Genomic DNA, 18422 nt, shown 5'->3' with positions numbered 1-18422 from the left:
ATATCCCACCAAACCTGGCAATCACTCAACGTCTGCATCTCCTTCAGAAGCTGGTGCTCTCTGCCATCACCTAATCTCTCTGGGCCTCGTTCCCTCATGAATCATCCTGAAATGTTGATGCCAATATAGGAGGCTGATGGATTTTAATAATCTCATGTGGCTAGGTTGGCCAAGTCGACTTCACAATTAGAAGTTATGTCTCCTTGTCATTAGAGTGAAACTAGTAACTGCCCAAGACCCCAAAGCGGACGCTGGTTTTCTGGGATCCGTTTCATGATGGGCTAGAATACCATACCCTACCTGGGATGTCTAAAACCCCAACTAGAAAAGAACTATAGCAAAGTGATACAAGTCAAAAACAAAACTCAGGGAATCACTTCTCCCTCCTACTTCTTTTTTTCCCTCTCACATTGAGCAGCTCAGATGAAAGTCGCCCCAGTTCTGGCCAGTGAGTAGGGAATTGTTGGATTAACTTATGTTTCTCCTATTTCTTTTACGGAGAGAATATTTAACTGCTTGATTTTCTCATTTTATAAAGGGAGGTAATATAATTCTGCATACTTCTCAAGTACAATAACTGCCTTATTAAATAACATGCCTTGAAATGGTTTGAAGATGTGAAAGTGAAGTATTACTGAGCCCTGTCATATCCCCAAGCTCCAGGTATCTCTCAAAGAGACTAAGGAAACCTGGAGCTGGAGAGGAACTGCTCTGTCAGAGCTGCAGAACTGCCTCACCAAGCATGTCCTCCTTTAGGATCAGTCTCATCTGGTCCACAGAGAATATCAGATGCGGAAACTGGACCGTTTTGGGTTTAGTAAACCATTTAGTGATGTGCATGGTTTGAAAAGAGGTGGTTTTAAAATGTTTAAAATGAAATTTGTTTTATCTTGGCCAAAATTTAAATAATTTCTGCCTTTCATCGCCAAAGTTAATCTGTGCTCTGTGGTTATACACATCTTTATCTAACAAGGAACCTTGCAACTTCATCATGTGCTACAATTATGCAATTTAGTGATTTCCTCATGTGTACCACATTTACACAAATCATGCCATTTGGCATAATTACAGCATTTTCTGTCATTATAGTAATTACATCCATAGTCAATAATTCCAAAGAAGGTTTTATAGAACTCAATTTACAATTAATCCTGAACCCACACATCCCTACAAAAGCTAAGGCGTGGACTTGCAGGTTCTAGACTGTGAGGATATAGGACTGTCAGACTTAAGGTCCTCCATGTGTCCTCCAGAAGCTCTTTAGACTAAGGACTGTCATGAGAAGTAGTATGAGACACGTTCTGGGGCGCAGGCTCTGAAGGCATACTGCCTGGGTTCAAACTTTGCTGCTTCTCCTTAGTGACCTTCAATTAGCCACTTAAGTTGTCAGTATCTCAAGTCTAACTGTAAAATGGGAACAATAATAGTACCCCACTCATACAGTCATCATGAAGAGTCTATCAATTAGTCCATATAAGTTGCTTAAAACAGTGCCTATACATATTGAGCTCAAAAATATAAAGTACTGTCATCCTAGAAAGCAGACCCTCCATACATGAAACCTTAATAAATTAATGACTCTGTAAAATGAGCACAGTTTGCTGAAGTAGTCATCTAAACAGATATATAAATATATTCCCACAGTATATGGATTTATAGACTCTCTCCTCTGAGGATTGATGACATCTGTAGTCAGGATAAGGAAATGTTATCCTGAGTGAGATCTCTCTTCCTCCTGGTCCTGTGTCACTTTCTGACCTCTTCTGTCCTACTGATCTACATCTTAAGCTAATCCACATTGAGATAGTCGTTTCCTTTGTAACAAGTAGTATACTAATTGTAGTGAGTTCTCATGCTGTCCATCTGGAAGGGATCCAAGTTCGTTCTTCAAGTACAGATTCAAACCAAATCCCTTCGTATCCCAGCCCTGCCCTAGAGTAGTGAGAGGGTGCATTTAGACTATTCCAGCTTCTATAGGAAGCAAACAGTTTCTCAATAGAGTACTTCATGGGAGGTGGGGCGCTCCCTTATTCACAAGTTCTCAACTTGCAGTGTGCCCCCTCGATCAGAAGGGGGTAAAAAAATTAACCACATCATGATTGGGTTTTCCTGTTTTACCATTTGAGTCCCTGTTGTGGACTGTATGTGCACTGTGTCTGCTGATAATTCAGTGACTATACCTTCATACAGTCAGGCATTCATTCATTCACCAAGGCCAGCAGAGATACAAGGTTTCTCTCAGACACTGAAAACAGCCTCATGTCCATTTTTCCTTACCCTAGTGAGATGCCTAGGTATGGACACCACTGGCACTGTACAAGGCCCATTCAGAAGCCTGTGAGAGGTAAATGTCTGGGAGGAGCACAACTCTAGAGAGGCCAAAGTCAGGCAAACACTAGGTGGAACAAGTGAGATCCATGGGCCTGGGCAACAGGACAGGATCAGAATCTAGGGCGTTCAAGAAGGTTGGGGGGGGGGTGCCTGGGTGGCACAGCGGTTAAGCGTCTGCCTTCGGCTCAGGGCGTGATCCCAGCATTATGGGATCGAGCCCCACATCGGGCTCCTCTGCTATGAGCCTGCTTCTTCCTCTCCCACTTCCCCTGCTTGTGTTCCCTCTCTCGCTGGCTGTCTCTATCTATGTCAAATTAATAAATAAAAAATCTTAAAAAAAAAAAAAAAAAAAAGAAGGTTGAGAGGAACTAGTGAGCAAAGTGTCCCAGCTGGAAAGCAGGAGTCCAGAGACCACGTTATCTAAGAAAGTAGGAAGTCAACAAATTGCACCCTTCAAAAGATGCTGTCAGATCAGCACACCAGCCCCAGTGAACGGGGGTGACTTCTGACCCCAGGGCAGGCGGTTTGTGCCATGGTCTTTGGGGTTGAAGCCAACAAATAACTCAGTGTGGGGGTGGGGAGGTATAGGACTGCAAGTCTGCTGCTTCAGTAATTTCATGAACGCAGTGATTTTCTGCTCTACAGTCTTTTAAGAAAGCCTGACAGAGTGACTCAAGGGTTGTTGAATGTCACAGCAAGATGTTGCGAATGCTTTACTAAGCATCAACCGGACTCTTGTCTAAGTCCCCTGTTTCTGTGCTATAGAAATTACAGAATTTGTCACTCTGCCTCAGTAACCATCCCAGCAGTGCCCAAAGCCTTATTTGTTCTGTAGTTTTAAGAATGTTTTTTAGAAATACTAATATTTCACCTGAAGCATGTTTGCTCCAATGACTACACACGAACAGTACATACACCATCAAGACCTATGTGGATATCACCTCACCCCTAGTAGAAGATGCGTGAAAGAAATAGACATTTGCTGAAGCCCTCTGATGACAAGTGGGATTCTACAGCTACTCAGTCCACATATATAATTTATTTACCGTTTAGAATTTAGTATCTTCTGTTTGGAAACAGAAGGGAGAAAGTCATAGCCACAGTGTATCTGCATGGTGCCTAAAGCCAGTCACTTTAAGTGAAAAATTAAAAAAGGCTATGACTGTAGCCACAAACATGGGTCTTCTCATCATAACAAAGACACAGAAGGGATGACCAAAGAAACCCAGAATGGCTTCCTAGATGAATTTTGCTATCAAATGAATTATGAGGTGCAGATTTTTACTAAGTGGGAGCAAAAGGTCCACTGAGCAGAATATTAGCGAAATTCTAGCAAATTTTGCCAGTTATTTCCCTCAATGTATTATTGTAAAAAGCACTCCTGTTAGAGTTACAGATTGGGTTGACCCGGGGTCTGCTCCTGACAGCTGCTGGACCTTTTTGTGCTTTTGAGATTATGTTTAATATTAGGGAATTGAGCTCAACTAGGGATTTTCCATCCTCATTATGTATAGAAACTTTGTTCAAATGAAATCTTGGTCAGTAGCCCATACAGAAAACAAATGAAAATGAAGCCAATTGTCTTAGTCCCTTCAGACTGCTGTACCAGAGCCTGGGTGGCTTCTACACAATAGCAGATTATTCCTCAAAGTTCTGGAGGCTGGAAGTCCAAGACCAAGATGCTGGCAGCCCGCGTCTGGTGAGAGCCCACTTCCTAGACAGCCGTCTTGTCTCTGTAACCTCACCTAACAGAAGGGTGTTCAGCACTCTGAGTCCCCTTTATAAAGGCACTCATCCCATTCGTGAGGGCTCCACCTTTGTGACCTAATCGCCCCCCAAAGGTCCCACCTCCTAGTACCATCACCTTGGGTGTTAGAATTTTAACATATAAAATTGCGAGGGGACCCAAACATTCAGACCATAATATCAGTCTTACTGAGAGACAGGTCAGTGACCCATTTCTTTATAGTTTGCTGGCTCACTCGACACCTGCCACAGCCCCAGGTAGGTAAGCGAGTCACAGGGAACTTTGTTTTATAAGGTGACATGCGTGGTACATAGTACCTCACATTCCCTCCAACTTTAAAATATTTATAATTGACAAATCAGAGCTGGTGTAGGAGCCCTAACGGAGATATAGCCAGCATGGAAACCAAAGTAGGGCAGGTCAGTAGGGGACAGAAAGTTATAATCCTGCCAGCTCAAAACCGTGTGTAGCAAAGCTAGTTTGTTTGTGTGTTTTTTAAAAAAGAGCAGTGATGAGTCAGCCAGATTGGGGGGTGGGGAAAGAACAGCTGAACACATTTTATTGATGATTTCATTCATTCACTAAATTAACGTTTTCTGAGCTTACCATGTGTCGGTAATAAACAATGAGGGAGACTCTGTCCCCAGCAGGTTCTATTTGAGGAGACATAGGAAGACCTGCCAGTATCGTTAAGTATCATGAGTATTGGGGGTGAGGGGTTAGATAGAGGTGCTGTGGGAGCATCCAGGAGGGACATGTAACCAGTTCAGGAATGGTCAGCAAAGGCCTTCCAGAAGAGACATCTTATCTGAGTCTCCTAGCTCCCAGGTAAAGGGAGGAGGGGAGGTGAAAAAGTGGAAAATGGGTAAACTCTGCAGGTAGAAGGAGAAATTAAGAAAGTCCATAAAGGCTCAGAGGGAGGAGAGAATCTGACGGATCCTGGGGAATGAGGGGTGAGACCATTAGCGAGTATGACAACAGTGAGCAGAAAGTGGGTCAGGGAGAGCCACTAATGCCCCAGCGGGGAGTTTAGCCTTTAGCCTGAAGACCATGCTGACCCAATGCAGAATTTTAGACAAAAGGATAACCTGATCTAAGTTTTACACAGAGCAGGTTTATTCAAAGCAGACGAGTTTGAATCAGTTGACTATTGAATGAAGGTGAAGTTGGTGGGACCAACAGGTGGTCTCAGTTAATCCGGCTTTCTACTTGATAAAAGGATATTAGTCCCCGCCTTATCTACCTCACGGGGCCATGGTGCGGATCAGAGAAGGTACTGTGTGTGAGAAAACACGGTAAACTGGGAAGCATTCTAGAGATATCTAGAGATATTTAATAAATTGTGGTGGTAGCAACTTCAGCAGTAGCATTTTGGGGAAGAAACTGCCAGATCGGCAGTAAATGAGGCTTCACAGAAGACTGAACAATTCATAAATCCCAGATGGTTGCGTTATTACTTCAAGCTGTAAGGAAAGTGACCGAATGCTCAGGTATAGGAGATTACTGGGATATGCGTAGGTGTCAAAAGAATATGTGGAGACTACTTTATTCTCTTCTGTTTTAGTAAAAATGGCGAAATGTATCAGGGCCAGTTCTGCACATTTCTACACTCCTAGGTATAAAGTTATCTTGAGACCCAGGTTCTTCCTTGTGTAGGAGGAAAAAACACACAGAGAGATTAAGTGATTTGCTGGAGACTACCAGCAGTGGGTGACAAGGTTATATACGTTTGCACTCAAAAGTCAGGCACCACTCGTGCCGAGTACCGTCTACAGTACTTCAATACAGAGACACAGAAGCTTTTCTCACACTTATTCCCGAGTTGTAAATGGTTCACCGAAGAAACGGCCACAGGGCAAGAAGGTCTAACTAAGGAAAGTCCACACAGGCCAGGAGAGTGAGGGTCATGGTATGTGACAAGGAAGGATTCAGCCATCTTCTGTTCTCTTTTGTTTTCCAGATAATGGACCGCTGGGAGAATCAAGGCAGTCCTCAAACGAGTTTATCTGCTCCGGCCATACCGCAGAACCTGCCGGGTCCACCCGCTCTTCACAGGACTTCCTTTCCTGACTCAACAGAGGCCTTTGACCCAAGGAAGCCTGACCCATACGAGCTCTACGAGAAATCTAGAGCGATTTATGAAAGTAGGCGTAAGTGAAAGCCACATAAAACAAGGGTACATTAATAATAGCTGAAGCCCTGCCAAGAGATATATTGAAGCTGAGATGATCTGGCATGATTTTATATTTTGAGGTTCAAAACGTCTCTCAAAAGTAGAGCCTGCTGATCTAAACTTTACTTTAAAAAAAAAAAAAAAAAGCTTATATCTTTTGGTTTTATATTTTATTTCCTACTGTTTCCCCTCTAAGCCCCTGAGGAAAATCAGGAATATATTTGGTGGGTAGGATGGGGGAGGGGCGGAGGAAGAGGTGGATAGTTTTGTTTAAGTCACCAAATAATAAGATAAATGTTTGGGATTTTTATGTGTAATCTGATCTTGAGTCTGCAGCTTCGATTTTTTTTTCTTGAATGCAATCATTGAAGAGTTTAGGGCCATGAGTAAACGTTAGCCAAGTCCTTCCAACTCACAATCATGAAAGTAATGGTTCTGAAACGAGCAGAGAGCCAGGTGCCAATCATTACTACCTAAAACTTCTGCTTCTCATTTAACACAGTGGGGCCCCTTTAATGCAGTGGGGCCCATTCAGTCATAAAACAAAATATCGTGTATGCACTTGTCATCCTATTTGAAGGTCCTCTAAAATTATTTCATTGCACTTTATAAATATTAGAAAACAAAGGTTTTGAATATTGCATATATGTTCCTCGCGCCTCTTTCCACCATCTGACAGGTCATCTCTTCCAAATGTTAGAGGCCAGGAATCTTAATGGCATGAATGTATAATCTATGAGAGAAATACACAGTATAATATGAACCTAAGTAAATGGATCAAGAAACCGAGCCTAGTGAGAAGTGTTTGGTCCCCTGCGCTCCCTTTTACAGTCTGCTGATTTCTTTTGTCTCTGTGTTCCGCCAATGTCTTCTCTCCAGCTTTATCATCTGAAACATGAATAGCAAGTTTTAAATTGTGTGTAACCACTGAGGATCTGAAATCTGTTTATTCTTTATGAGCTCAGGGGCTGAGAATTATGCACCCAACTGGTAAGGGGAAGAGGAGACATAATACCTTTTCCCCATCCTCTACAATCCTCTGTAAAGGCAATTTTCATTGATAAAATAGTTAGGACAGCAGGGCAGGCATTGAGAAATCATTTTCATCAAAATGAACCCCCCCATACACACCTTTATTTTAAATAATCAGCTATGACAGGGCTACTGTAGTTCATCATTCCCCTTCTGGCTGAACAACTGGAATGTCTTTAAAGGATTGTATTGTTAGAGTGTCTTTGCTGTGATAGAGTAAGAACAAAGTAGTATATTTAGCTGTAAATGTAGGGTGTGCATTTAGGGTATTGATGCCCAGTAAACAACAACAACAAAAAAAATTGAAAAGATTTGAACACAATGCTTAATACCTTTTCTGCTTCAAAATCCAAGTATCTCTTGAATACCCACTTTACTCTCAGTGCTGTGGAGAGATACCAAGAATGAGTAATAGGTCTTACAAATTCGTGCTCTTACAAATTTAAATGGGCAACTAAGAATAAGTGTAAGCAGGTGTAGATATCGAGATACAGTAGAAGTTCGAATTTGGAGGTTGGAAATGCATTGCAGGATGAAAATATTGTCATGTTCTTGGGTCGTTTAAACTTCCGGTTACTTTTAGGAGCTTCAAGAGATGCTTCCTCCCATTTCTGTCTCTTCATTAATCATTTGCTCTCATTCTTTTGTAGTTTCCTAACCAATGTGAGGCTTTCATATTTGGGACAAAGGCAATGTTGGCATTTACCCCACCCTACCTTCATGGTGTCTGATACCGTGGTGCCCTCAGTTTCTGAGCAGGAATTGCACATGACCTTCTTTTCAACTCAAAAAGAATTCTGATTTCTTTCTCCAGCCCCTGCGATGCTGTTTCTGTTCATTGCCTTTCCACTGCTCACCTGTAACAATCCAAGCAAACCAATCCACCTTAACCTCCCATACCTTTCTTTTTCAGCCCTCCCCTGGGAGCTGTTTATCCCCTGTGCTTCCACAGCCACGCCAACAACCAACAGCCTGACTCCCACCCCAGCCACCTCCGCCCCATCCGTGCCCCACGGTTGCCACTGCTGCCTCTGCTCTAATGGTGTCCCCCCTTCATGTTTTGGTCGGCTCTCTAATGTTTCTGAGGTCACAGCAATGTTTTCAGGGTCACAAGTCTTAGGAGGCAAAAGAGGGCAAGCTCATTTCCTTTCCCATCCTTTGCTTTTCTATCATGTTATTTCATAACACTAAATGGAGTGTGAAAGAAACAGGGAAATCATGTCAGGGGAAGCAAAGCTCTACCCTGAAGATTAAGGAAACCAAACAAGCACAGGGCTACTTTCTCAGGTCTCAGGATAGCCGATCAGTTCATTCTGCTTGTGGACATGCAGGTGTCTAGAAAAAACAAAGCCGCCCTTTGCCCTCTCTCTGTTCCCTGTTTCCAATTATGAAAAAGTTTCATTCTCTCACTTACATGTTTGGAATGCCAGAAAACATTTTTTTAATGAATTGGGGGAAAGTTTAGTGTATTTCTCATCATCTTCCAATAGGTTTTTTTTAATGATCATGGAATATGTGCATCCGTACAGAGGAACCATATTCAAAATTTTGATGTGAGCCATGCCTTATTCCTTTGAATCACATGCATAACATTTAGGCTTCACTCTGTTTATCCTTGTGTCCCCAAAAACTTTTTCCTGGGAGAAAAATCCATGGGGACCAGGGAAAGTATGGAAGGGAATCCCAACCAGAGCTTGTCTAAGCCAAGCTCTTTGACATTTTCCCTGGCCTATAGCAATTTCATGGTATCTTCCCTTACAACCGCGTCTAACGCTAAAGAGATTTTGCGTTCACATTCAAAACTGGGTTGCAGTAACTAAAAAGAAAGAATGTACCTCCACCCACAAGCTTCTGCTGTACAGAGCTACAGAATGTTTGTTAAATCGAGGCTGTCAGGAAGTATTTGGATTCAAGTCACCAGTCCCCTGCAAATGATGGAAATTTATCAAATGATGTAAATGCTGCTGTGCCTCATTTGGCTCATAATTAGATTATGCTGACATTTTAATGCGCATGCACGGGACGTCTTAATAAAGATGTGTTCCTGAAAAAAAATGTAGTGATTTTAAACAAACAAAGACAACCGTAGGATGCTAGAACCACATGAAACAGAACATGACGGTGTGAGCCTATGAGAGAGAAGCTGGAAATGCCTCCCATCTTCATGAGATCTTAGGATGTGATGGAACCAAAGAAAGAGAATGAAGATTCTTCCAGCGGGCAGGGTGATGCTTCCAATTTCAGAGCAACAGGCAGAGTGCCTAGAGGCAGCACCTCCCTGCTCCACGTCAATCAACAAGAATGTATGAGACATGCAACATGTGTCTAGGACTCTGCTGGACACTCCACAAGAAAAAAAAAAATCATGAGAAATAAATCCCACTTGTACTAACCTACTGAAATCAAAGACACAAACACCGAGAAGGACAATTCCTGAATAAAACTGCATGACACAACCCAGCAGGTCATATCAGAATTTCAACCTGAGAAATTGTATGGTAAATATAGACAACAATTTCAATGTAATTAGACAATTAGACCAATAGTTTCTCATTCCATGGGCAAAATTGCTGTTTAATCAGGAGAATGTCATGTGTTCAATATCTTCTAATTATCAAAAATCTCATTAGTCCTTATTGGAAAATGCTGTGCAGAAAGAAATTTGTTTTTTCTAACTTACTTCCACATAAGCTTAAAGCTTGTATAAATGAAAGAAACATGCCCCCCAAAATCTCAGAAGACGTTTTGACCAATGGGCTTTTTTGGGTTTTCGTGTTACTTATTTAAGCGTTGACCCTCTGGCATTACCAGCGATTCCCAGAAAAAGGCAAAAATCTCCGCATCCCCATCTCTATTTAAGACTCTGTGATAAAGATCACTTTTCTCATTGTGTAATAATAGCCTTTGTGGATAATTAACTTCTTGCTGTCCTCATTACTTGCATTTTTTTAAGTTGAAAGCAAAGAAAATACACACCTTTGCACAGTGGGATAAGCCATGCTATTTTTTACTTCTCCCTTCTCTGTCCTTTTCTCAGGACTCTCAGGAAAGAAGGACTAATTTTCTTTGCAATCACAAGAGAAAGGGCTTACATTTTGTCATTTTGTATGCTAATCTTGAGAAAGAAACTATTGTTTACCATTTCTAACCTTGAAAAACGACTTCTAAAAGCCCTTGCTGCTTCTCCCCCCTCCCATCTTCTGCCACCCCCCCCCCATACGTGATGGTGTCATGTATTTCTGATACGAGAAGAAACAGTTTTGTTAACAACCTACATCCCCAGGAGACGACATAGGGGGCTACCCATACAGTTTGCCTGGGACAGTCCTGCTTCGTGTTATCCTGGCGTGATTATTAATAGCGTCCCTTTCACCCTCCAGTTTGTCCTTATTTGAATGATGAATTATATGGTTTCCCTTTACTGTATAATCTGTTGGAAAAAATAACATCATTACTGTCCAAGAAAAGCATATAAGTACAGAACATGAATAAAAATTTTCATACCTATTCTGATAAATAATTTCCTTCAAGGTGATTTATTTGGCTGACCGAATTTTTGCCCTTACATGCTTTATTCCTAATTTGAGGTAAAGACGTGTGTGGCTTGTCTCGGGAGCCAGACTCTCAGCAAACTCCCTCCATACTCAGAACATTGTGTATGTGTGCAAATCTAGAGCGTGGCAAACGGAGTACAAAAAACAGACAGCAAGGCTTAACTCGTTGAAGTATTATACCATGGAGTTCTCGTTCTTCTCACAGGTAGTAAATCAGATTCAACATCACAATAATCACAGGCCCAAAAGGGAGGTAATTCTGTCTTTCTTCCTGCCCCTAGGGAAGATTATACTCACATAACTTCAGAACAACGGTTGTCATGACTCCTCCTCTGGATGCCAAGCAAGGCAATAACGGTACTTCCCAAAGAAAATGGAGTCACTTTGGAATCTTACAAACTAAAGTTCTGATCATGCTAAAGAGCTTGGTGATCTAGGAAGGAGGGCCCTGCCCTGTCGCTTCACTTTGCTTTGAGCCAGACCTATTGTGAAGGTGTGTGTCATCATCCTCAGTTCATGGGGCCGTTTCTTGAGCATACTCCCCACTGCAGCCTCAGAAGCCAGAGCAACAAGCAGATGAAAACAGGAAGCAGCAAGAAAAGAAAACTCCGTGTTCTCTGAAACCCTTCCCTTGTGATACTGTCCCTTGGTGTGAACCCGAGTTGAATTATGACTGAAGTTGTCCACACTTTTTTCTCTTCCCATTGAACCTTGCTTATTATAAATAAACAATTTATGAGGTACAACATGTCTGTGCTCCCTTGCAGTAAGACATCATTCAAATGTAAGATCATAAAAGTGTCAGGGATCCGTATGGTGTAACGTGCCTTATGGTGGAACGTCTTTAGAACACAAATTCCTCTGGAATTTCTTCAAGAAATTCTTTCCAGAAATTAGCAAGAAGTAACCCATATTAAGCAAAGGTAGCAATCAGAAGTAACCACAGGCCAGTTAGAGCATAATGGAGGAGCACAGTGGTTTTTAGTACTATACGTGACAAGAAATTATGCTTCGTAACCAATCAAAAACAGACAGCTGTGTTTCTCACATCTATGGCTTTTATCCTACGGTTTTGTTGTTCATTGCGAAATTCTTACGTTCTTCAGTATTATAATGCACATAGAACTTACGGCTAATCACAAAAGGGTGATTGTATCTCTAAAGTAATGGTTTTTCTGAGGCTTTTTCCGTGTTATCAGTGAGCAAGGGCTGTAGTTGGCACTGTCTCTCTTCCTAACACGAGAGCCTGTAGGAAGGATGGGGGTAGTGCAGGACTTGAGACTCTAAATGGAAACTGATGGTGGGAGCCACATCATGCAAAGTGGGTACACAACATCCGGAGCTTGGAAGCCTGTTGCAAGTGCTTCTGCTTCAGCCTTTCAGGCTCCAGTCTCCCTTGCCAATGTGATTAAACATCTGATACAGTCAAGCTGGAAATGTCAATAGTTTTCAGGAAGATTCTAATGCATTATGGATGCCATAGCCGTAGGCAGCTCTTAAGCAATCATGAAAGGCCACATTGCCTTCTGAGAGAACATCCACACATCTGAATGCTGCTAGACCGAGCCCTGGCCTCATTTGCTTGGACGTTGCTGTTGCCCAATGGCTTTAATGTTCTTAACACACGTTCTCTGGTGCACTATCTTATTTTAGTGAAATATTAAAAGAAGATGATATGTAAATGTTAAGATACTTCTGTCAATGACTTTAGCATTAGAATCATAAAAGAGTAGGAAAAAATTTAATAACATTATCATTTAAAATGTCCTCAACAATACTACGAAGGCTAGTTTCCTGTACCTTTTTCCCATGGGAAAACCATTATTTCTGGCCTTTGTATAATTTATGTTATGGTTTAATCTGTGGGAAAAAAATTGCCTTTCAGCTGGCGTTCTAGTATAGCACATATTTGCGTCACTTTGCAGTTATAATGTATTGATCAAGGAGATCAGTCATTCCAGTTAAGCTGTGTTTGCCATTTTTAATATGTGCATTTTAATTGGGAAATCTAACTTCAAAAATAGTACTTTTGGGTACTTTGTAAACAATTATGGTAATATTTATATTTCTAACAGGTCCCTTTTAATAAAGAAAGTTACCATGACATGAGCTAAGTATAAAGACAGTGAAGTAAATGGGTTGGGGGACACATTTTTCCCATGTATTTTAGAAATGAGATCCAATCTGATGGCTTATAAATTTATTTCATTCAGTAGTTTAAAACTTAATGCTCCTGGAATCAGACAGGGTGGGGGTTGGGGAGCCAGGGGAGGATGTGAGAAGTAAACTCTAAAATCAGTCCTTGACTGAAAGTTATTTAGTATGTCAAAGCATTTTGTTGGTAGCACAAGTCGACAATGCAACCCAAAGTATTTTCATGAATAAATATGAGACCATCAGGGCTGCAGTAAACCGAATGTAACTGCTGGATGGCAAGTAGGTCCTAGTAAGATTATGATAATATAAAATGTCAGTTTTACAACTAATGGAAGTGTTTAGAAGGTAGCAGCCATCTATCCCTGATACAGCTCTATCTTTCCGATGAAAGGATATTTCTCAATTTATAATCCTACGCAGTCACACTGTATGTGGTGGATTTTTAAGAAATAACAATTCTGGAAAACTAATTTGCCATTACTGCAGAAACCCCGATTACCTGGCAGGGATGATCGTTCTGGCCTCTATGAGAGAGGGTGTGGGGTGCTGTGCAGGGTATGGTCAGGAACACCTGTCACACCCAGAAGTCTGGTGACACTCTGCCTCATCATCACCCTCAAAAAGCTTCTACTTCATTTTCGTTGTTGAAGAGTGGAGAACTCTTTATATGAAACAAAGCTCAATAAGAAAGCAATCAGAATTTGGTCTTATTTTAATTTTTATTAATGTAATAATAAAATACACATACACCTCGTGTATCTGTTACAGTATGCATACAGTATTTAATGCTCATGTCCACAAATTTTTATGTTATGTGTAGCAGAGATTACATCAAAATCCTCATGAAGGATCCATATTGCCAACAGAAACCAGTGTAACTCAACTACTTACACATCACTTCAACTGTCCAAGTAACTGGAAGTATCAAAGTATTTGGACTGATGAACATAAGTCAACACACTCATTGACTGACTTTTCCACTTTTCATCTCAGTACTTGATGACATGATATCTTAACCTGATTTTAAAAGACCTCTTTATTTTGTGCATAGCTCAGCTTCTGGATTGACTTTACTTCTCAAAAAGCATTTTTATAATGAGAACCAAACTTAATTTTTGAAAAGGAGGATCTTTTTTTTTTCTTCTCATTCTGAATAAAAGAATTCAGATTTTTCTATTTTGCATGCATATAAATGAAACACATTTACAGACCTATTCATATACATAAAACAGGGCGTGTCCTGCCCACTAACTTCCATGGATTTTAGAGAAGCAAAATCATTAAATTGGAGCACCAAAGGTTGGGGGTGAGTTTTAATAGCAACAACAAAAAAAGTTAAAAATGAATTTTAAAATGCCGTAAATGAATTTCAATTTTAATTCCCCATTTTCCCATCCAGAACAAGTGCCACCAAGGACCAGTTTTCGAATGGATTCCTCTGGCAAGTATTCTTCAGTACCCACAGTCCTGTGAATGAAACGTCTTCCATTCTGTGTAACAAATCATTCTTCTGAGTAGTATCAGCTTAATAGTATATAATCACTGTGCTAATTTGATTCACCCACATACATACATATTTAAGGTAGAGAGTAAGTCTCATCAAGGTGGGTCTACTTGGCTGCCAAGGAAACAAACAAAAGAGAAGGGGAAAGAGTCATACTCCTTAATTACTTTCATAAAATGCTTTAGGAAAAGACTAGACTAAAAAACCAGGTGCCAATGAAAGCCACCAGAGAGTAGGTCCATGATGCCTGAGATAGTAGCTTCTGGCCACATGTAAGCTAGTTGGCAACCGGAATGATGGCTACTCTGAACTTAGATATGCTTAAGACGTATGTAAAATCCATACTGGATTTCCAAGACTTAATACAAAAAAGAAATAGAAATGTATAATATCTCACTAATTTTTTTTAATTGATGAATGCTTAAATAATATTTTGGATATACCAGCTTAAAATCTATTATTAAAGTTGATTGTACCTATTTCTTTTTGCTTTTTAAAATGGGCTGCTGGAAAACTTTGAATTACTTATGTAGCATACATTTTATTTATACTGGACCATGCTGGACTAGATAAATAGAAATAGAATATCTCACGAGATTTACAATTTAGATGTTTCCAAAGAACTTACTGGAAATTTTGCTAATGTGGGATGAAATGATTTTTACATCAACTAAATACCTATGTCAGTTTAATTGTTTAAACCATGCCACTTACAAAATGCAACATTTCAATGGTATTTTAAGTTAGAATAGAATATCATAGTTCAAAAGCTTTCAGTAAAAATCAATTAATTTACTTAAAAGGAAAAACATTTTTTTGACCTAATGGTTCCAAAAATACTTACCAATTTTGGTTTAAGCTAAAATATTTAATGTTATTACGGAAATGAAGGAGGAAAAGGAAGATTCAGATTTTTTTTACTTTTAGAAAGTGCTTTGAACTGCCGCTTAGACCACTGGACTGAAGGCCAGAGCACTGAAACAATTGCAGAAAAGCGTGTTTCATAATAATAGTCTATTTCAGGTCTGTGGGCTCACAGCACACATCTCTAGAGTGTTTCCATGATGACAGCTCATTATCCATCTCAGCATGTTCTAACACCCCTTAGAGAATATATGTGCTTGAGATCATTTCATTCTGTAAGTTTCCATGTCATTTTTTGGATATGTAGAAAATATGGAAAATATTGCTTAGCATTTTGTACTCAAGTAATATATAAAGTATTTGTTTAGCTTGGTCTGAAAAATTTTTAACTATGATTATTCTTATACATTGACTGTAAAATCCTTGTAATTTTAAAAGGATATCTTATGCCCAGAAGGAAAATGAGACCTAGTAATTACAGTTGCAAAATGAAAGTAGGATTTAATTTGAGATTCTAAATCTCTGTTTATTGGCCACAGCAAGCACATTTCTTGAAAATCTCAGCTTCTGAATATACTTTATTTAAAAACAAAGAAGCAAGAGAAGAACTGCCTAATAGTATAGATTACCTTGATATATCTGCACAATACTTTTGCATTTAAAAAAATATGCATTAGTTAAGAGAGAAAAGTTACAGTAATGGTTTGCATATATCATACCACTGTGCAGTCCAGATTTTCAGGAAAAGCACCAATCCAAATATTTGATTAAATGTCCACACAGATATCAAAATATTCTGGAAAATCATGACTACATCCAAAATAAATGGATCTCCCATACTACTTCTCACATTTACAAAATGTCCTTTTCAAATCATGTGTCATGATTTTTGACTCAATGTGTTTATCATAATTATAAGGTATTTGCTAACTTTAGCTGCCTGTGATGCTTAGGTACAGAGGCAAAATTGATAGTAGGAAGTCCTCAACAATGTAATTATGAAAAAGAAGTGATAAATTCACCATAGAATAATGCTGTGGTTTATCAGGTATACTAAATTGGTGAGTATTATAAAACAATTAAATTCAAGAAAAATTTATTTAACAACTCCTACAGGCTGTGCATAATGGAATACTATAGATGATAAAGATAATTTTGCCATCATCAAGGAAGAATGATAGTGAGAAACAGTGCATCCATAGCCAGGACTTTTGAATGGACAACTTCACCCAAAACCAAGAGAGCCAGGGTGTAAACTATCACAGAAACCAAGAGTAGAAATCGCTTCCAGGAGAACTTCCCTTGTTTAGAAACAAAAGACATCAGGGGGTCAGAAAAGGTGTGTCAACAATGTTAAATGAGGCACAGAAATCAATCAGAATGTGGAAAGGGAAAATGACCATTTGATGCAGTCATTGGGATGTCATCAGTGACCTTAAAGGGAGTGCTTTCAAAAATGCTAACACAGCAAAAGTCAGACTGGCAGGAGTAAGTCACAGATGATGAGGATGGGGAAGTGAAGGCCCCACTAGAGACTACTCATCCAGGACAGAAATGGGGAGCGTGAGAGGGTATTTGGTATGGGGAAATTTGAGTTTATTTGAAGGCTGAGAAGGAAAACCACACAGAGTGGGAGTTGGCTTCTATATAGCTAAAATGCATCTGGCCACACTCATATTACAAAGGTATAAAAGAAAAAAGTAAAGAGAAGGCATTCTTTTAAAACAAAATGTATTAGCTACCTATCTGGTAATATTAGGTTCAAGGGATAGAAACTATTTAATTCCTACTGAACTCATTTTGTATCTGGAGTGCATTGAAAGTCCAGAAGCCAGGGACATATTTAAAAACCACCTTTGAGTCCTGATTCCTTCCTCAATCTCTTTCTTAGATCTCTTTACAAGGAAAAGCCAAATAACTAATGCTCTTTCCAGCAGAAAAAATTGAATGAATTCATTCTCTGTGCCAAACTGATAATAAGCCCATGGTACTTACATTTTAATTAAAACATGAAAGGGGATTCAAGTACCAAAATTTAATTGACATGTTTGCAGCATCCCTTGTGCCAAATTAATCCATAAATGCTGTTCTTTGCGTTTCTGAAGCTTGAATCCATTCATAAAATTAATCAGTTGTGTTCGGTTACACCCACCCTTTTCCCTAAAACTGTGCACAAAGTCATGTCTTTCCAAATCTAGACCAAGGATATGTACAGCATGTGAAGCTTCTGGAGTCTTAGTGCAAAATAAGAAGCAGCTTTTGAAATTCCGCTTTTCTCTATTATGAGGGAGGTTGTCCTTATACCTGGATGTGGCCACTATTTGCTACTTTTAGTACTACTAGTTCTTTCAATATTTGTGGGAGCCCAGGATAAATCAGAACTTAAAAATTCCATTCTGGTAGTTTGCCACAGTGCTCATGGAAAGTCCCATCTGGGATAGATGTCTTAAGATGATTTATTTCATAATGTCTGAGGATCCTGGGACCCAACTTCTAAGGCAGAAGCAACAGCGGCCAGGAATGGCCATTGAACACACAAATCCAGAGTGTTCTGACTTTCCTTAGTTCAAGCAATGCCTGAGGTATCCCTGACAGTTCTGCAAAAAGGCCTGAGGAAAAGAAGGTAAACAAAGAGCATGGAAGAGAATAAACAAGAAAGCAGAAAACAAAACAAAACAAAAGGATGTTGGTGGGGGCACCGTTGAGTGACATCCAAAATGACTCAGGTTCCACTAGGTGTCCACCAGATTCCTTCATCAAACAACCTTCCAGGTGCACGGTTAACAAACTAACAGGAGAGAGAGGTGGTGATTGTTAAATTCTGTCACAGCGGGGTGAAGAGTTGACCCTTAGATTTCTTTGCTTTACGTTTGTGCATTAACAGGGGAAGAGACAGCATGATCTGGTAATTTTCAATGTGTCATCAGGCCAGGGCTCCTGGGTGGCTCAGTGGGTTAAGTGTCTGACTTCGGCTCAGGTCATGATCTCAGGGTGTTGGGATTGAGCCCCACAGGTCAGGCGCCCTGCTTAATGGGGAATCTCCCTGTCCCTCCCCCTCTC

At 40.1% G+C, this 18422-nt stretch overlaps 1 protein-coding gene across 2 annotated transcripts in view; it reads left to right on the top strand.

Moving 5' to 3' along the window:
• The window catches only part of MAGI2 (membrane associated guanylate kinase, WW and PDZ domain containing 2), a 1245024-nt gene that overhangs the window by 1079262 nt on the left and 147340 nt on the right, over window positions 1-18422 (top strand). The window contains exons 12-13 of one of the 2 annotated variants that reach the window (XM_048212921.2): window positions 6039-6228; window positions 14394-14435. In XM_048212921.2, the coding sequence (XP_048068878.1) occupies window positions 6039-6228; window positions 14394-14435 (232 nt within the window). The remainder of the gene's footprint in view (window positions 1-6038; window positions 6229-14393; window positions 14436-18422) is intronic. The other variant, XM_048212920.2, reaches the window with a different exon arrangement.

Source organism: Ursus arctos, unplaced genomic scaffold (assembly GCF_023065955.2).
Source record: "Ursus arctos isolate Adak ecotype North America unplaced genomic scaffold, UrsArc2.0 scaffold_3, whole genome shotgun sequence".
Classification (NCBI taxonomy): Eukaryota; Metazoa; Chordata; class Mammalia; order Carnivora; family Ursidae; genus Ursus; species Ursus arctos.
The sequence above is the reverse complement of the archived record's forward strand: the minus strand, read 5'-3'. Positions and strand labels throughout refer to the sequence as shown.